The sequence below is a fragment of the Pieris napi genome, chromosome 18 (assembly GCF_905475465.1).
Source record: "Pieris napi chromosome 18, ilPieNapi1.2, whole genome shotgun sequence".
Taxonomy (NCBI): Eukaryota; Metazoa; Arthropoda; class Insecta; order Lepidoptera; family Pieridae; genus Pieris; species Pieris napi.
Genome location: NC_062251.1, coordinates 159986 through 180222, shown reverse-complemented (window position 1 = coordinate 180222; position 20237 = coordinate 159986). Strand labels below are relative to the sequence as shown.

At 34.9% G+C, this 20237-nt stretch overlaps 1 protein-coding gene across 2 annotated transcripts; it reads left to right on the top strand.

The window, feature by feature from the left end:
• The first annotated feature begins 3529 nt into the window (after positions 1-3529).
• Positions 3530-20176, top strand: LOC125058552 (CLIP domain-containing serine protease HP8-like). 2 transcript variants are annotated; one of them, XM_047662645.1, is made up of 11 exons: positions 3530-3647; positions 4174-4291; positions 6409-6530; positions 7449-7574; positions 8549-8690; positions 10362-10510; positions 10916-11037; positions 12390-12542; positions 13962-14091; positions 16944-17081; positions 19976-20176. In XM_047662645.1, exons 2-11 carry the CDS (start codon positions 4213-4215, stop codon positions 20156-20158), a joined length of 1344 nt encoding a protein of 447 aa, XP_047518601.1. In that variant the 5' UTR covers positions 3530-3647; positions 4174-4212; the 3' UTR covers positions 20159-20176. The 2 variants fall into 2 exon arrangements, with proteins under 2 accessions (XP_047518601.1, XP_047518602.1); XM_047662646.1 differs by having other exon boundaries at positions 3591-3647; positions 4116-4291.
• Positions 20177-20237: the final 61 nt, after the last annotated feature.

The following is a 20237-nucleotide window of genomic DNA, read 5'->3' as shown; positions in this document are numbered from 1 at the left end:
CTGCGGACAAGGTTGCAAAATGAGATTTATTGTCGTCCCAATGTACTATTCACTTGACCGAAGTTTGAAAACTTTTGGAATTATTATCAAATTTTCGATTTCGAATGTCTATAATGACTGGCCTATAAAGCCAAAATTCAAAGTTATGAGTAAAAAAGTGAAAAAAATACCTTTTTTTTTTAATAATATCAGAACAATTTCGCGCTCCAAAGTTGACCGGGTTTGTCAATGCTCATGACAAGCCGGTCTGTTTTTTACTTTTAAAGCGATGTTTATAGATTTGACAGATATAGTTCTCAACTCTGTATCTCTTGGAAGTGGAGCTAATAGTGGTTAAAATTTTGTCATTGCATACTATATATTTAATAATTTTTTCGTACAATCGTGAATTAAGTAATGTTAATACTTCATGCCTTTCTGAAAGAGTTCTTTTCAAGGAAAAATATTAAACAAGCGACCACAAAATAAAAAAATAACTAAAACCAAATAGAAACTTAAACCTCATTAAGAGCATGATATTATAAGAAAAGCTTCTAATAAATTTGACGAACACTTAAATGATCCTAATCCTTTGGATTGATTTGCTCCAGTTCAAACAATTTGTATGACTCAAAACTTGGCGATTAAAAAGAGTGGCGGAAAGTTTCTTGCCAGTTCTTCTTGCCCGCTCTACGCCCTTGACTTGCGAACTGGTAGTAAATGTAAATTTACAATTAATTTAACTTCTTTTTTGACGTTCATAAGTGAACTTGTTTTCCTATATGAATAAAGATATTTTGAGTTTAATCCACTAAACACCAGGAGCTGATGTCGTGAGTTTACGCACATTATTAATGAAATATTATAGACATATCATTTTTGACGTGATAACGTCTTTAAAATCGTTTTAGTCGGGTGACATGTTCAGAAACTTGTGTCACACCAAAACCTCACGAGCGCGATCGCAGGTATAACGAGAGAGAGACGGACCGATCTCCCGTCTCATCTCGAGCGCTGCCAGTCATTCCGTGAATGTATGAAGAAAAATGTATATCATAGTCGAATAAGTAAACTTGTCATTTTACACCCGAAATTTATCATCAAAAGTGTGAATAAAACGATAGATGTAATTTAAAATTTGAAAAAATTGTTATCTTCATTAATTCCTTACTTCCCAAAAACTTATATCACCAATAACACGTTATCACGTAAACATCTCGATCGTAAACCTACTTTACAAACAACCAATATTTTTTTTACAAACAAAAACACACACACAAAATAACAATAATCAAAAAGAAAAAATGTAATAAAAGATATAATGAGAGATATTTATTTTTAGATATGATTTTAGATTTTTCCCATTCGGTTCGTCTCAAGTATGTAATGCGTGTGTGCTGTGGTTGTAATTGGCCCTGGCTCAGCATTATGCTGAGGAGCAGACTGTTCCACAGCGCTGGTCATTCTGCCAGAGACCACAGCAGCTAGTTTGTGCCTCAGTCGCTAAAAAAAATATTACACGCATACAAACTTTTGGTACTTTTTGAAGTTATGTTTATTGTGATTTATAAACCTGTTGGAACAGGAATACCAGTATAGCTAGTGTGATAACACATTTATTTAAGTATTTTCCTCATTCGGCCACGAGAATCGCGAACGATCGATCGCAATAAATTATTATTATTATTATTAATACGTGAGGTCTTGTGTCCTTGGTGCATCCACTAAAAAGAATAAAATAACAATACTTTTATTGATTGGTCTTGTAAGAGACTAAAATTGTTATTGTAAAACCAAGAAGTATCGCAAATACAGAGAGGAAATACTGCCAGCATTTTAATACAGGGACGAAACCTCTTTATTTTAGTTTTCCATTTATCCATTTTAATTATTATGAGACCCTTGGTCCGTGGGGTCCTATCGCTATAAGGCTTTGTAAGGATATAGCAAAAAGGTTAGTCGACATCACAGGAGACCGAGGAGCTGGCAGCTACCTCGAACAAAGATTTAGTCTAGCTATTCAAAGGGGGAACGCTGCCAGTATCTTCGGAACCTTGCCTAAAGACTCCTTTTAATAATACATTTTAGTTATTATATTTTAAGGTTAGTTCTTGTTTTTTGTTCTAATATTATTGATGTGTATGTGTGTAAAATTTGTGAAATCATATTTTCTTGTATAATTTTATGTTGCGTTGTTTTAGAATTTATAAATTAAAATTATTATGTATTTAACACGTTCACTGCGTAACAGGCCGATATCAGCCTGCCGCGGTATTTCCGCTGGTGCGGACGAAGAAATCTATGTCCCTCTCGCTGGTGCGTAACGATTATCTCAGGTGTTTGTAAAAATTCGACAGGGACAAATATATATTTCATCTTGCTGTCAAAATTGTAGGTTTTCCCCATCAAAACATAACGGCAGGCTTTTATCGACCTACCACGCACTGACGCTGCTTTGCATCCGCTGAGTGCGGCAGTGGGCCTATTTCAGCCCGCCCACCCAACAGGCACCTGGCGACCCGATACCGCACAGAGCGCGCGCCCGACCAGTTAGTGTTGTGCTATCTAACTGATCTAACATAGCGTTCGATATTATCAACGATGGCAAGCAATACAAGAAAAATACAAATTTAGGAAAATAGAGTTATTCGCCTTGCAGTTATTGACAGTGATAGTGACAGCAGTGAAGAAATATTTTCCACTAAGAAAAATAAAAAGTATTTCTGTTTCCAAGACAGGCATACATAAGTAAATAAATAAATTTTTCACTTCCTTTAGTAGTAAATGTAAATGTACGATTAATTTAACTTGACGATTCAAAAGTGTACTTGGTTACCCACTTGAATAAAGATATTTTGAGTTTGAGTTTGAGTTGAGTTTACGATAATTCTGTTTTATTTTCGATATTTCTCTGTCCCATCACTACTAAAAATATATTCTAGTGCGGTTCAGGTCGATATCGGCCTGCCGCTTTTCCTGCTTTATTTCTCATTTCCTGTTTGCCAGATCCCGGGGCGAATCAAACCTAAGGAAGTTGGGTTCAAGGTCATTCTAACAATATAAAAAAAAATTTTATACATTATGTTTCCACAAAGTTATAGCAATTTAATATATCCTAGTGCTGTTGGGTCTAGAAAGACCTGCCACGCACCGGCGGAAATATCATTGGGGGCGCATTTTGGCCCGCCGCCGCACCTGATGAAACATTATTATTTTACTTGCCGCAGTGAACGTGTTAATATCGTATTCTTTTAATAAGTAGTTACCAACTAAATATTGACTTTTAATATTTTGTAATACACATCGAGTGTTTTTTATTTATTTTATCTACATGAAAGGGTCACGATGATGCTTTAAGGCTATTACCAAAGATGCCTCATTCACTACATGCTGTCTTAGATTCCCTTAGGTAGTGGGGCAGTGTCCAATATTCAATTAATTTTTATTGTGTATCTTAATAATAAGCAGTCCAAGCGGTTATTTCGTATCTTAATAATAAGCAGTCCAAGCGGTTATTTCGTATCTTAATAATAAGCATACCAAGCGGTTATTTCGTATCTAGTGGCCGCAAAGGTCATCTTAATGTTAAACATATTTTTTGTTGTTAGTCAACTTACGGCTCAACGAGAAGCCGGTCGGTTATTTGTGATATTAAAGTGCATTACAAAGTAATATTCATTTAGTATATTAGATTTTTGTTTTTGACTTGTGTTTGTGTGTTTTACAAAGCACAAAGATGTCAAGTTTCGATTGGATTTAATGGAGTTATATGATATAAATTAAATTTTTCTCCAACTTTGAATTTGTTCCCTTTGGAGTAGTCTTGGGCCTTAAGGTTCAGGTTTTAAGGCGCTTGGTAGATAGTACCGGTAACCCCAGAGCTGGTGTTTTCCTCAACAAATAAGTATCCAAGTACAGCGAGGAAATACCAGCATTTAAGGGCCTGCCAAATGGAACAAACTTTTAAAATTTATTTTATTTTTTACGTTTTAAATATTATTACTATGCAGGTTAATAATATTGTAAATACTGCATATTTAAAGAGTTATTATAAGAGACATTATTGGTAATTTTTTATTATATTGAAATAAAATTGTAATTAATATATATTGCGATGTTTTTTTTTACAAAAATAGACATCTCAATTTTAACAATTAACAACTTTGAAATGATTTTGTCTCATTTGAAATTTAGACTTCAATGATAACCTTAGATAAAGTGTAAAGAGACAAAATGTTGCGTTATACAATATTAGTGTTGTTTTGTGTGTGTGTGTCTGTGTCTGCTCAGGTTCGGAATTACTATTATAAACGTGAGTATTTCAAATTCTTCGACATTATTTCATATACATGTCCTGTTTTTGATGAAATTTTGGTCTAATTAATTGACATTTGAGCTGTAGTGTCACTGGATTACTATTATTTAACTTAATCATACTAACATTAACAGTATTTACGTAAAATATTATTTGTTTAAAAGAAAAGTTTTACACAGTTGTGTCCAAAGTTCAAACATCTTTTCCTACTGTGATGTTACAATAAAATATTGACTTACTAAAACGGTTTCAATATTTGTAAATATGTGAGGATCTCGATATCCTATCCGCTGCATTGCCTATTTTAGAATAGTAGTTTTATTCTTGGATATATTGTCTTCACATTTAATTATTTAACTAATTTATTTGTCGCAGTAAAGTAGTTAAATCAGAGAGTTAATTGAATCTCTAGATATTTAATTAAATATCGATATTCAATCAACTCGCTAAAGTTTTGTCAGACAAGTGACCGAACGAAATATGATATATTATGACAGTACCTTGCCAATTCATTTATGAAAATATTATGTATGTGAGAAAGAATCTACATCTTTTTAGTAAAATAAATGATAGACATAATTTAGTACTAGAAATATAGATAAAATAGCTCAACCACCTTTCAGATTAGCCAAAGTTCAAACATCATTTATGGGGTACATACTGTGTTCAATGTTACAATAAAATAGGTACCTTGTGACACTTTAAAACTAAATGAACGAAAATTTAAATGTTTTATTAAAAGTACACTTTGTAAACAAGCATATTACAAATTAGAGGATTATATTCAAGATAAGAATGCTTGGAAACATGCTGGTCCTGCTTCATAGGACAATCATAGAGCCTGGACAAAATCAAATTGGTTGCTGATTTTTTGCTTTTACATATTTTTTTTAAATTTATAATACTACAAAATTTAATTATTTTATTTTATCTCACACACTGTTTTATTGTGCATTTTTTATATTATTTTTATTACTCTTTAATGTATAATATTCTACGGTTTCGATATTTGTAAATATGTGAGGAACATATTGTATACTTTTTTAGTATAGTAGTTTTGGTCTAAAAGCCGATTTACATTATCTTAGTGTTTAGGAGAGTGCTTTAGGATAGTACTTTAGTTGAAACATGTAAACGCCACTTGCTTTAGTACGGTTCTACTTGACTTTCAAGTTGAATCAAAATAGAATCGCTTTTTATTTTTGTTTCAAGTGATACCCCTCCCGCGCCCGCGCACCCCCCGAGATCTTCCCTCGTTGTGTGTAAACACGTAATTTAGTCAAATCTTTAGGAGAGTGCATAAGTGCCGTGAAACGCGTGCGTGTTTTTTTATTTTTAAAGATGGCTAAATGGTCGGAAGATACAACTATCAAATTTGTGTCTGAATATGTTGTTCACGAATGTTTGTGAAACGTTAAAAACAATTTATTCAAAAACAAACAGGCTAGGCATTCGGCATACACTGCCTTAAAAGAAGCTATATATTTAAGTAATGTAAACAAAATCTATACAAATGAAAAATATGCTTACTAACAAGATTAAAATTATTACTAACCTAACCATTTAGAATAAAACAAAACACGGAATTTCCACGCTTTCACGATCTCACCGAAATTGTAATCAACATGTTGTATGTCAATATGTTCACCAAAGACCACAATTTGAAACAAAAAAACACTGTCACACAAAAAGACTCTAGCTCTCTCTCAGCTGTTGTCGTGACCGCCATCTTGTTTTACATTATTTATCAACACGCTGGCTTTCGGTCAGACAGATAGTTAAACGTTTTCGAAGCTGCTTTATTTAAATAAACGCTAGCGAGTTGATTGAATATCGATCATTAATTAACTGTCTAGGGTTCAATTAACTCTATAATTTAACTACTTTACTGCGACATATACAAAATATTGTAAAACCTATTTCAAAAGAGTAAGTGTGGAGTTTTTTGCCCATTCTTCTCCACACGAAACCTTTTGGAAGGGGCAACTAGAATCATCTTTATATTTTATTTGACGTTCAAAAAAGCCATTTAAGGTGGTCTAATTAAGATAATAAGATACTTGAATAATTGAAATTTAAGAAAATGTGTGACTCATGGGTAACCTCTTCCCCAGTTGACACCCCATGTACAGCCAACAGTGAAATAGATAACACGACTATAGTCGGAACATGCAAAGAGATACATTACTGCCCCATGGCCGTGAGGCTCATCACAGTCAATAGGATACCTCCGTATGTAAGTATATTTATTTCTGTTAATACAAAGTCTGTCAAGAAAAGAGCGTACCAATTCTTAAAAGGCCGGCAACGCACTCGCGAGCCCTCTGGCATTGAGAGTGTCCATGGGCGGCGGTATCAATTAACATCAGGTGAGCCTCCTGCCCGTTTGCCCCCCGTTCTATAAAAAAAAAAATAATAAATGCAGTCTTTGCCGCCACCACAATGTGGAACCAGCTGCCCACAAGTATTTCCGAACCACTTAGGGTCCTTCAAAGAACGTACGAATTGTTTAAAGGCAACTAGAGGCCTCTGGCTATGAGAAAAAAAAGGCCGGCAACGCACTCGTGACCCCTGTGACATTGAGAGCGTCCATGGGCGGCAATATCACTTAACATCAGATGAGCCTCCTGTCTGTATCTCCCGATTCTTTGAAAAAAAAAAGGCCGGCAACGCAATCGTGACCCCTCTGACATTGAGAGCGTCCATGGGCAAAAGTATCTCTTAACATCAAATGAGCCTCCTGTCTATATGCTCCCTATTCTTTGAAAAAAAAAGGCCGGCAACGCACTCGTGAGCCCTGTGACATTGAGAGCGTCCATGGGCAAAAGTATCTCTTAACATCAAATGAGCCTTCTATCTATTTGCTCCTGATTCTTTGAAAAAAAAAAGGCCGGCAACGCACTCGTGACCCCTCTGACATTGAGAGCGTCCATGGGCAAAAGTATATCTTAACATCAAATGAGCCTCCTGTCTATATGCTCCCTATTCTTTGAAAAAAAAGGCCGGCAACGCACTCGTGAGCCCTCTGACATTGAGAGCGTCCATGTGCGTCAGTATCACTAACATCAGATGAGCCTCCTGTTTTTTTCAAAAAATCTATGTCTATTTTATCTATATAATCTGCGTTTTGCTTAATCTTGATGAATCTTTCCAGCTTTGCTACCGAGATAATAAGCTGGAGGTGGCGTGCTGTCCAACCGAGCACAGTTTGTTCAAAACTGGAGCTTTTCGACAAATCTTCAAATCGACCACAGACAACTTCATTCGGAATAAGAACATTGTAAGTTCACAATAGTGTCAAAAGTCAACATCATTTATTCATATTGGTAACGCAATGTACACTTATGAACGTCAAAAAAAACTTACTGCCAGTTCTCAAATCAAGGGCGTAGAACGGAAGAGAAGAACTGGCAAAAACTCTCCGCCACTCTTTTTAATTGCCAAGATTTTTGTTTTACATAATGTTTGTAATGAGCAGTTGTATACAGGGTGGCCAAAAAGTCGTGGATAAAACGCAAATAGGGGATAGATGAGGTCATCAGCTGCAAAAAATTGTTCTACGGGAGGTCTCTAAGCTCAACCCCTGCAGAGTTATAATTTATTTTATAATAAAATTGACTTTTTTTACTAATTCTTGTTAACATTCGAAAAATAAAACATCCTGTATCTTTTGCATAATATCCACTAGATTGGTACTGATGAGTTCTTGCGTTAGACATACTATTTATAGTTGTTTATTGAGTGTATTGAAGATAATATTAAGTTATACGATATAATTTTTTTTCAAATCAAAACTTTTTGTTTATTTCGGATCCCAATGTGAAAAAAAAATACTCTAGCGAAAAGTGACCCTGTATACAAGTTTTGGCGCATTTAATAGGGATTCTGAAAAGGTATAAAATAAATTATAGAGACCTCCCGTAGAACAATTTTTTGCAGCTGATGACCTCATCCCCTATTTGCGTTTGATCCACGACTTTTTGGCCACCCTGTATATTATGTTTGTATATATATATATTACAAATAACAAAACAGACGATTCTAGAATTACATTTTTTTATTTACAATTAGTTACAAAACTATGATTCTATTTTCTTCTTCTGGTAAAACTTTTCCCATCTCCCGTACGTTTCGCAACCACGACTTCTTTCCACGAGCCCATCTCTCGCCTTGAATTTTGCCCATCGTTATATTATGCAACATTACTGCTGCTTATATTCTAATAAAATGAAATATCTTTACGTTGCGTTACAGACATGTTACTATGATGGCAATCAGCCAATGGTGTGTTGTGGTAATCCAAAGCCAATCGAATACACAGAACCCAGAGGATGCCCTCGACTGCCGAGGCAGCACATTGCCACAGGAATCGGGAAATACGACCAAGTTATATCAAGTGGGTGTTTTAGAAACAATATATCTACCTACTCTATTCTCATATGTTTATTTTTATGTAAAGGACGCAGGAGACTCACCTGATGTTAAGTGATACCCAGTGCCGGATTAGCCATATAGCAAGAGTAGCAAATGCTACGGGCCCCGCGAATTTAGGGGCCCCGCGCTCCAACGCCTGTCTGACCGTAATAAAAAAAGTATTAATTTAGTGGCGAGCGTTTAGTTATAAAAATATAGCGTATAAGTATTAAAAATTAATTAAGGAACTCGATGGGCCAAGAACGTCTTAATCTTCTCACTTTGTTCAATATAGAGAATGATTTGCTTGAAGAAGTCGATATTGATAGTGTTATCTCTAAATTTGCCCATGTTAAACCCAGAAAAGTCTATTTGAAACAGTTTTGTTTTATTAAATACCCTTAACTTAAAAACCTACAAGCCAAGGGCCCATAGGCAGAATTTGCTACAGGCCCCGCGCTGGCTTAATCCGGCACTGGTGATACCGTCCATGGACACTCAGACTGCCAGAAGGCTCGCAAGTGCGTTGGCGGCCTTTTAAGAATTGAACGCTCTTTGAAGGACCCTAAGTCGAATTGGTTCGGAAATATTTCAGTGGGCAGCTGGCTCCACATTGTGGTGGTGGCAAAAACTACCAAAAGAAACTCTCATTTGTGGAACGATGCACTCGAATTGATACGGATGGTATTTTGTATTAAGCGCTTGCTTCAGTTAAATAAAAATATCGGTTGTCTGTAAAGTCGGTTTACTGACGATAGTTGAACGTGACAACGTCATAAGAAAATACTGATGGAATGGTTGCATTCTTTAAAAGAAAATTTTAATTTTATTTGTTAGATAGATATTTTGTATGGATATAGAGAAGGAAGTAAATGGAAATCACAATTGAATTGATCAAGTTACATTTATTTGTACGCATAAATACAATTATGTCAATTTTTGTGTGCAAGCGAGAGCGCGCAACGAGTGCTCTCGCTTGCACTTCAAGCTTAATGGAACGCCTCAGAGCGAGGTAACGCCGCATGAGTCATATTTTTTCGTGCGTGCAGCCGGCTCCATCGAATTATAAGACGTTGTCACGTCAAAAAACATGTGTGTGTATGTACACGCGTTAGAAGTTATACTTCTTTGGCGTAACAAGATAAAGTCTTTTCAAAAGTTCGTAGAAAAAACGACACTAACAATAGAAAAAAGGTATTCAATACATTGAAAGTTTTATTATAACGCATTATCTAGTTAAATAAAGTTTAATTAAATATCACAAAAAAAATATTTCTACAGAATTAAATAAATGGAAATTTTTAAAGTGAAACTTCTTTATTGGCGTTGGAAAAAAATTAACACACATTTGTCACATTTTTCGGTTACGCGCCATCTTTTTCTTGTCCCTACCACGGTTGATCCGAAGAGATTCGAAGCCATTAGTAAGGTCATAAAGAAGTTTCACTTTTTACGTGTGTTCACCTAGTACACGCACACATTTTTTTATTTTAAAATGTTGACTATGCTAACTTCAGGGTGTCGGCTTTTTGTGACGGTGTGCGCGCGTATCGTAAAAATTTACTCTCATCATTTTTCTCCAACGAGCCTAAAAAAGTATAACTTCCAAAAGAATATTTGAAGCCGAATCGTACCTTTTCTTGGATAATTCCAGAGTGCTGGCAATACCAAAAACATTTCAATAAATGTGTGACCAAGGCAGATGGGAGTGGCTTCACCAGGGAGAACACCTGTGGGATGCCAAATACAGATGTAAGGACAATCGGTGGTGCGCCGGTGGAACCGAGGGAATTTCCACATATGGTAACATATAACTTCTACTAAAACCTAACTTTAGACATTACATTAAAGAGAGGTATGCAATAATAATAGTCTTGTAATGTTTGACATCCTTGGGTGTCTGTAGTTTGTAGTTTTTTTCAGAATTTTTGAAAAACAAGTTAAATTTACCGTCGTAATGTGTGGTTATCTTAATGTTATTGTTAGAATTAAGAGAGCCATGGTAGACCTATGTTCGTTACTGAGACAACAGCAAGAATTCAAGTGTAATTTCGTTTTAATGAAGCTATATTGCAATAAGCAAACAAAATTTCTCAATATAACATAGTTTTCGGCTAATATACCATTAGTTGCATTTGTTAGTTCAATAAATTCGTTTACATCCATTGAAACATCAATAACTGAAATGATATGAGCGAGTTGTTTCAGGCTGTTCTCGGCACTGACAATTCAGATGAAACAGTTGAAAGAGATATTGATTGGATTGCTGGCGGTGCACTTCTGAGCGACAAGTTCATTTTAACTGCGGGACACGCCCTTAAGAACAACAAGTAAGCCTAAAGGCCGATTTACATTATCTTAGTGTTTAGGAGAGTGCTTTAGGATAGTACTTTAGTTGAAACATGTAAACGCTACTTGCTTTAGTAAACGCTACGCTAAAGAACTTGCCTTTCAAGTTGTACTAAAGCACTCTCCTAAACACTAAGATAATGTAAATCGGCCTTTAGATGTAATTAAAGATATGAGCTCCTGACAAGGGAGAATCTCAGCCCCCAATCTCATATACTCAATAGCTGATGGCTTCCTATAGCCTAGCTGTTGTGGGGAGGCGATAAGACCAAAGTCAACATGTCGTTGAGAGTCACATTGAGGGAGAATCTAGCATACAGTTATTTTTGACGTGACAACGTCTTATAATTCGATGGAGCCGGCTGCACGCACGATAAAACATGACTCATGCGGCGTTACCTCGCTCTGAGGCGTTCCATTAAGGCTTGAAGTGCAAGCGAGAACGCGAGGCGACAGAGAGGCACAATCGGACTCCGCGCTCTTCAGCGTTCGACATCTGTCTCTCTCCTACTTGAGTGAGCGATTTGTGACGTTGTCACGTTCAACTATCGTCAGTAAACCGACTTTACAGACAACCGATTTTTTTTGTGTGTTATAATGTATTTGGAACGATTTATCTGTAATTATCCACTAACGAAGTCCACAAACGAGTCTCATATGATGACTGATTGTCCTGGGTCGGGGCCGTTCAAGTATTACGTAAGTACTATACAGGGTAGAGGGGGGGGAGGGGTTCTTTGATTTTCTTTTTTGGTGATTACGTCAACAGTAATTATGTACTTTTTTACACGCTTTATATTAGCTTCACCTGTATGTATGTATGTAACCGACTTCTTCGGACTCGATTTTGACCCACTTTAAACGGACAGATTTTATTCAAATTTTGCGCACCTGTCAAAGATCGATGACAATGCAATAATCCGTAAAAAAAAATAAAAAAAATTTAACTAACTAAAAATAAATAATAGTTAAAAAAAACTAAAAAACACGCTTTTAAAGCACATCAAACTAAAAAGTGAAAAATAATTCCTAATTTAGGCTGAAAATGGTAATGAACAAAAAATACTGGTTTTATTGTGAAACAGCGTGAGGCGCTCTGTGCCATCGAGCAACTTTTATTTTTTATTTCTTAGTTACACATATTACCCACACATTGTCTACGCTTACGAAATGCATTTTCGAGAATTCCCACAAAAAATTAATACGTTTAAATAGTATTTTTTTTCTTACTATTGATGAAAAGAGGAGGGGGGGGGGACAAATTGCAGTTGCTTACGTAATATTTGAATGGCCCCATCCCCATGGCCAAAAAGTCATCTTTACTTTATTACAGCGACAACTTGATCCGTTACGCACTCATGGGCACTCTGAACAAGACGGACATCCGCAGTGGAATGCTGTATACAATTGTAAGACTTATTCCACACAACGATTACGATCCACGGAAGCAGATCAACGATATCGCCTTAGTAGAGCTGGACAGGAGGTAAGATCTTTGCCGTCCACACAACAGCTGTTCGGGGTTGGGATAAATTATTAAGATATTTAAAGGGATAATTATTTATTTAACACGTTCGTTGCATTACGAGATCTATCAGATCTCTTGCAGGACTTTTGTATTGTGCGTTGAGCATAATCGTGTTTATTCACTCCTTGCGGGAGGGTCTAACTTGTAAAGTTCTTTAAGGATGAGCAGGACAAATATACATATTTGCTTCCTACTTAAAGCTGAATTCAAGGACATTAAAAAATAAATTAGAGATGGATTAGGTCCCTAACGCACAGTACTGTAATTGTTTTAATTCCTTGCGTTAGGAGATATGTCGGTACTCGTGAAATCGTACGCCTGGTAGACGCAAGAGATGGAGGATGGGATTTTTAGTGTTGTCCTAGAATCGACATTCAGGAAGTCGCGGGCACGTTTTGGAAATAACACTCGCGTATATACCAGCGTGTTGATTATTTTTGATAAACAATGAGTGATTTTAAAAGAAAAAAGTGTAAAAAATCTATTTTATTGGTGAGGTTTCTAACAAAAAATCAACGCCGGATTATACTGCTGCATCGTCCAGTAAAATATTTGTTTTGGAAAATGATCAAATTTGCCCCCCATTGACTAATAATGACAGTGATTCTGATTATGAAATATTTAACGATAAACCTTTTTCGTTGGAGCACACGCAGTTAAACAGCGCTGACGCTTCTAAAAAAACTAAACGAATTGTTACCATTTGCGCGTAATGTGCAAGCAATCAATGTGCTTACCATGTTTTAATGAAAAACACTTTGCATAATTAATAAAACTTTTAGAATCGATAACTGAGATATTATTTTATTCCCATCACTACTTACTACACATATTGAACTATCTTCGGTTGCGGTACGAGATACAATCGATATCTAATTTTATTTGGTATTTGTAGTTTATTCAAATATCGTAACTGCGTGCGAACCTAGCAAAATATAAAGCAATTAGCTATCTTTCACCCACAAAAACTTCAAAATATATGTCATTGTATTTTTGGAAGATATAAATTATTTTCAAAGGTGTATTTTTAGGAGACTGATTAGGTCTCAAACGCACCAAAGGATAGGCTTGTTACGAGATCTTTTAGGTCTCCAAAGCACCAGCTGAAAGTTCTTTAAAAATGCGACTCATTACCAATCCATTAGAAATCAATTACATTGCAAATACCTGTACGGTTATAAATTGTACCACAGCAATGTTACAAAATACGCGCGATCTTTTTCATTTTATGTCAGTTGAATTTGTATTATTATAATGTAAGTAAATAGAATAAATAATATGTTATATAGACTGAGACCGACATGAGCAGCAGCAACTTCTTGCCCATAAGACAAATGATCATGAAACAGATACATAAGTCTGAGTAATTAATTCCAGAGTCCAATTCTCCGAGTTCATTCGGCCATTATGTCTGCCTCTTCCTGGTATGAATTTGTCCCTATTACACCTCACAGTCGCCGGCTGGGGCGTCACCGAAGAGGGAGTCAGGGCAGAGACGCTGTTAAAGGTAAACGCTTGTTATACGATATTTTAGATATCTTTATAGAATATACTAGCAGTCCGGCCAAGCTTTGCTGTGGCTAAAGTTTTTGTTATATTACATAGTAGTAAACTATTCAAGGGAAACGGTAGGAGAACTTATGTGAAAGGTAGATAGCTTATGTGAAACGTTGGTACTTTTAACACAGCGCCATCTGTTAGAATTGTATCAAATAATAAACAAATATTTCACAAGTCAACAAAAAAAATATTTTTTTTTGAGTCTGTTATTTAGTGAATATTTTCTGATTGTATACATCGAAAAAGAAGCAGAAACTCTATTTATAATAAATAAAGTTTGCTTTTGTACCTTTACACAATGTATATACAATACAATGTAAATAGAGCTCTTTCATAAAAAATAAATTTCGTTGTAGTAACTACAAAAGCAAACTTTAATAGATAAAAATATTTTTTCTTTAATTAGTTAGGCATAAGTAATCAAAATCAGAGGTACAGAACGCAGACTCAAAATTCGTGTTGACCCGTGATTTGCAATCAAATAATATTGCGGGTATACATTGAGATGTAAGCTATCCTATCTTTTAAGTTGGATCAAACTACACACGGTGTGCAATTATGATTGATCGGTTCGGTAGTTTAGGTGTCCATAGCGGACAAACAACGTGACACGTAATTTATATATATTAAGACGTCGCAGCCAACTAGCCTAATTAACCGTTCAATTAATTGCCTAGCCTTTTAACTAAGATAACTGTACCTCCTATAGAACTGAAAGATTGGACTCTTGCGTATCAATGGGCAAAACTTGACAAAAATGTCAAATTCTTAGAACCTGATTCCGGAGTAAATACTTACATAGTAGAAAGCTCAACAGCAAGAAACATTCCATTTAATCAAGATTGGGTATCTTTTGATGGATATGTCACCGTAAAATTGTAAACACCGTTAGATTGTAATCTATCTCGCAAGATTGTAAACTGTCGAAAGATTGTGAACCTCAACGAACTGCTTACAATTTAACGTATTATTATTCGGTAGATCTATCGAAGTGAAACCGTCAAATTGTGAAACGGATCGCACCTCGCGCGCTGATTGGTTGAACGGAATATGTATTGGTTCATTTCATTTCCAACACTAACTTAGTTATCATTCAAACTTCTTTGGTCAATCACAGATTAATTTTACTTCCCAATAATTTCATATAACTATTACTAAAGCTGTGAGTTACTTTCACCACGACATCAATTTACATTCATCAAAACAATCAATTTACATTCGACAACAAACGAATTAACAAACAAATATGGTGGCGCGGGGCATATTCAACCAATCAGCGCGCGAGGTGCGCTTAAATTGTAAGCAGTGCGCTGAGGTTTACAATCTTTCGACAGTTTATAATCTCGCGAGTTAGATTATAATCTAACGGTGTTTACAATTTTACGGTGACAGATACAAAAAGAAAGCTTTCGCGTATTGGAGAGTTGACTTGCCCAACCAACAACAACTGCATGAACGGAAAATGCACCTGCCCCATTTCTTTTAAAGAACTATATTATGTGCAAGCATATCATCGGACTTGCGATCCGACTCAAGAACATGGCACCTCCAGAAGCCAAAAATGTGCCTATTGGGCAAAAAAGGAAGCGTGGACCCGCCTTAATAATCCAATAAAAAAGATACTATTTGTTTCCAATTTTATATTTTTTTGCTGATCTCATTATGTCTTACTTAATAAATAATAAGATTATTATAACCGATTAAATGCTGTTTTATTTATAAAAACTGCTGTAAGTAATATACAAATAGAAGCTATATTTAAAAAAAGAGTAAGTAGGTATAATGTGCATTAGTATTATTAGCTGTGTATTGGTAAAAAAGCTGTGCTTTAAGATAAATAGCCGTACGCCGCGAACATAAATTGTAGTTTATTTGGTAATATTTTGAGTTGAGTATTTTGCTGTGCAATCAGTCATTTTGATTTCAGTAATTTTGATATCGGATTTGTATTGCATACAAAAGTATTTTTTTTCGACTTGCGTTTAAATACACCCTTTCTATATACATAACAACAACTAATTTTAGTTCTAGTTTTTAATTAGCCTAGTATCATTCAATAATATAGAAAGACTGGCAAAATTAAATTATGAAATTTGTGCAGCTTAATTACTAATAATTAATTTACAAGGAAGTTCCACTTCTGACATGTGTACTTTGTACGCACGCACTTTTTGAAGTTATACTTCTTTAGGCGCGTTATGAAAAATTTATGAGAGTGAAATTTTACGATGCGCGCGCACCTGAGACACAACATTGTCAGTGTGATTATAGCCGGCGCGAGCGAAATGGGAATAAGACAATATACAAGTAAAAAGAAATAGAATATGCGTGACGTCAGCAGTTATGCCAAGAATTTTGAATGACCATAATGACATTTGTAGTACCTTTTAAACAAATAAAGGAGTTTTAATTATTTTTTCAAAGAAATTTAGCAATGCTTTTTCACAAAGACCTATTGTTACTTAGTTTAAAGGTTATGAAACATACCTAGTTATTAAATTGAATTAATAATATAATAAAATAATAAATAATAATGATAATTATTATTAAAAATAATTAATCATTGAATAATATACTAAATATTATTAAATTATTAACGTTAAATATTTATCATCAATTATTTAATGTTTAAATAAAATAAAGAAAGCCAAAGAAGTATAACGTCTTACGCGCGTACATAAGTACACGCACCCTTCTTTTTTTTATTAGTGTCTGCTGAATATGGTATAGAATTCAATAACAGGCTACCTTAGTCGATGTCCTTTGTCAATGAGTAACAGCAGTTATTCTACATTTCAGGTAGCAGTGACGGAAAAGAGAGCGTCTGATTGTCACAGATACGATACACGCGACAGGATATTCAATAGCACAACGATGATTTGTGCGCAGGGATCGAAACTTAAAAATCGCAACGACACTTACCAAGACACATGTCAGGTATAGTAGATATGTTAATACTTTAGCAAATTCAACTCCGCTTTTAAAATGACCATATGATGGAATAGACCAGTGCAGATAGCCTTTAAAAAAAATAAAAAGTGAAAAAAATAATAGTAGGATAAAACCTATTGGAAAGGGAGAGAAGAGAAGATTCATAGAGAAGTAGGGAAAGGGATGACGGGTCTGGGCGTTACTGCATAGGATTTTTTGAAGAGAAGATTTACTATGGTAATATATATCTATTTTTTTACCATAGGAAAGTAGAGATTTCAACGAACTGAAAGCACACCAACTTTTTGAAAAAAGCTGAAATTTTGACGTCACAATTTTCGATTGAAAATTAGGGTGTTTTTTTCGATATTAATTCAAAATAAGGTGAAAAATTAAATATTTTTAATCAAATAAATTACAGTATATTTGGGACATAATAAGGTAAGTTTTCACCAAATTTCGTTTAAAAAAATAAATTTTTGTAAAAGTTATTTAATTTTTCACATAAATTTTGAGGTTATGTGAAAAATGTGTGAAAACAAAAGTTGTAGATTTTTTTATGACCTACAACTTTGAGAAAAAACGATTTTTACCCTTAAAAATTATTTTTATATTTTTTTACTATATACTTTTACACAAGACTTCTTTAGATACACTGTAAATTTTTACTTTGATTACTTTTTCTACTATTATTATTACATTCTTCATTTCTTTTTGTTTTGGTCTCTGGCAGAATGACCAGCACTGTGGAAATCTGCTCCTCAGCATAATGCTGAGCCAGGGCCAATTACAACCACAGCACACACGCATTACACACATGAAATGTACATTATTCCTTTAAAAAAATAATATTTTTCTTATTATTTATTTGTATGTTCCTGTATGTGTGTGTTTCGTGATAAATGTTGTCTAAAAGGTGACTTATTGTTAGATTCATAAATGAATGTATGGCGTAATTTATCCGGAGACAATATTCGGTGAAGGTTTTGTAGTCTCATCTAAAAAACTTTATCAATCACATTTAGTTTTTGAAGTGAAACTTCTTTAGGGTATGAGGGTAAAATTTTTAAGAATGAAACGCAATAATAATAAGATTAGCGTCACGAAGATGTGCAGCGTTTTTGTCAAAGAAAAGGGAGAGAGCGATTGAGAAGTGAGAAGGGTGAATTACCTTATAGAAATTCTATTTTAAAATTAAAATTTCGTAAGGAGAATTTATGAAATATTAGTATTTTTTATTTTATGCAAAATAATTTATTGAAATCTCAAATGTCGAATTGTAAATTAAAATGCCATATGTTTATATTATACTTATTATTGAAGCGAAACTTCTTTATCGACGTATGGGAGAAATTTTGTAGCAAATCGTCACGTTTTTTGGTTACGTGCCATGTTGCTTTTTGAAGTCGAACTTCTTTTTCTGACGTAACGCTTACTTATAGTCTGTGTAGTTTCCGCTATTTAAAAATAACAACGATATCGCGTTTTGTAAGTCCGTCAGCGCCATCTAGTGGTGCATTATTTGAACTGATTTAAATCAGTTTCTTGGTAGTGTTTATTTAGGATAGCATTCACTAGTTTTATTTGATACTGATTCTTGTAATTATGTTATTATTAGTATATATTTATTTAAAATGACAATCCATACTAGTAACATGTGACCAAATTAAAATTCCACCAAAGAGGGTAGGTTCCCATCCTAGCTTGCTTTTCTTTTGTTATACATACGGCCAGTTTTTTCGCTTAATTTCATATTTTACCATTTTCGAAGAAGTAAATTAATACCAAATTAATTATCCTAAAAATCTGGTCTATTTTATTTTAAAAATAACAAAGTTGTATAAGAGAATAGCAGAGTGAATAAAAAAAATCAACAGTTTTAAAAAATATTTTTTGAAAATCTCTAAATATACTTATTGATTTATTACTTTTAAAATAATTAAATTAATAATACATTTTTCCGACGATTGCGACATTCTATAATATTCAATAACAAGGTTATATTGACATGTGCATGAATAATAAATATAATTAAATTATGATATTTATTATTTAAGTTAATATTTAATCCAGTGATATATCGTCAACGTCGAAGAAGTTTTACTTCAATCGCGCGTAAAGGTTACACGCACACACTTTTATTAAACTAAATTTATAATTTGTATTAACTTTCGACATTTTTAATATTTTAATGACAGATAAATTCATTAAATTCCTAACATATCTTCCTTTTCCCACTCTCTATGTCTCGGTAAAGTTTTTGATTTGTATAAATATGAACAAGACTTAAAAATTCGTTTGCCAAAGAAGACGCACTTTTTTCCTTACTCGGGTTGTATGTAAGAGATCGCCTGTTAGCGATAAGGCCGCCCGTTGCATTATAAATTTATGCATTATGTTATTTGTTTTTGTATAAATGTAACGAAGTGTTTAGGCCTACAACGCACTAGCGGCTGGCCGCGAATCGCGATGCGGCGTGCCGTTGCGGTAGGCCACACATCGCTTATTACATGAAACCGCACGATAACAACGCACTCATTTGCGGACAACCGTCAACCGCACCGGTTGAATCATGCGGCGCGCCGCGTCCCCTCCACGCACTCGGCGCGGTTAGCCGTAAATACCACGTCCTACCCGCCTCAGTCATCGCTTGTTCCTTGCGCTAGACACTACGCAGAGATTTTTTGACGATATTTTCTACGATTATATAAATAAATAACTGCCGCAACTTCTTCAACGTCCATCATGCGCAATATTTCAAGAAGCACTAACGAGTGACGATTGCGGCAGACCGCAATAGGACCGCAATAGGGACGGTTAGCCGGAATACGGCATGCCGCAGCGCATCGCGGCCAGCCGCTAGTGCGTTGTAGGCCTTAATAGATAACATAATGTTACAGGGAGACAGCGGAAGCCCAGTGACGGTGAGGTCCCGTGAGATAAGTTGCACCTACATCGCGATGGCCGTTGTGTCCCATGGCCCACAGTGCGGCTCGGGTGGACCCGGAGTGTATACAAGAGTGGGACCATACCTCGATTGGATCATTGATACTGTGTGGCCGGAACGTGCAAGTTTGACTTAATAAATGTTCAGAGTTCAAGTGTTTTTTTTTATAAATCCCACAATTCTTTTTGATCAAATCCAATCCAAAGTAATGTGCT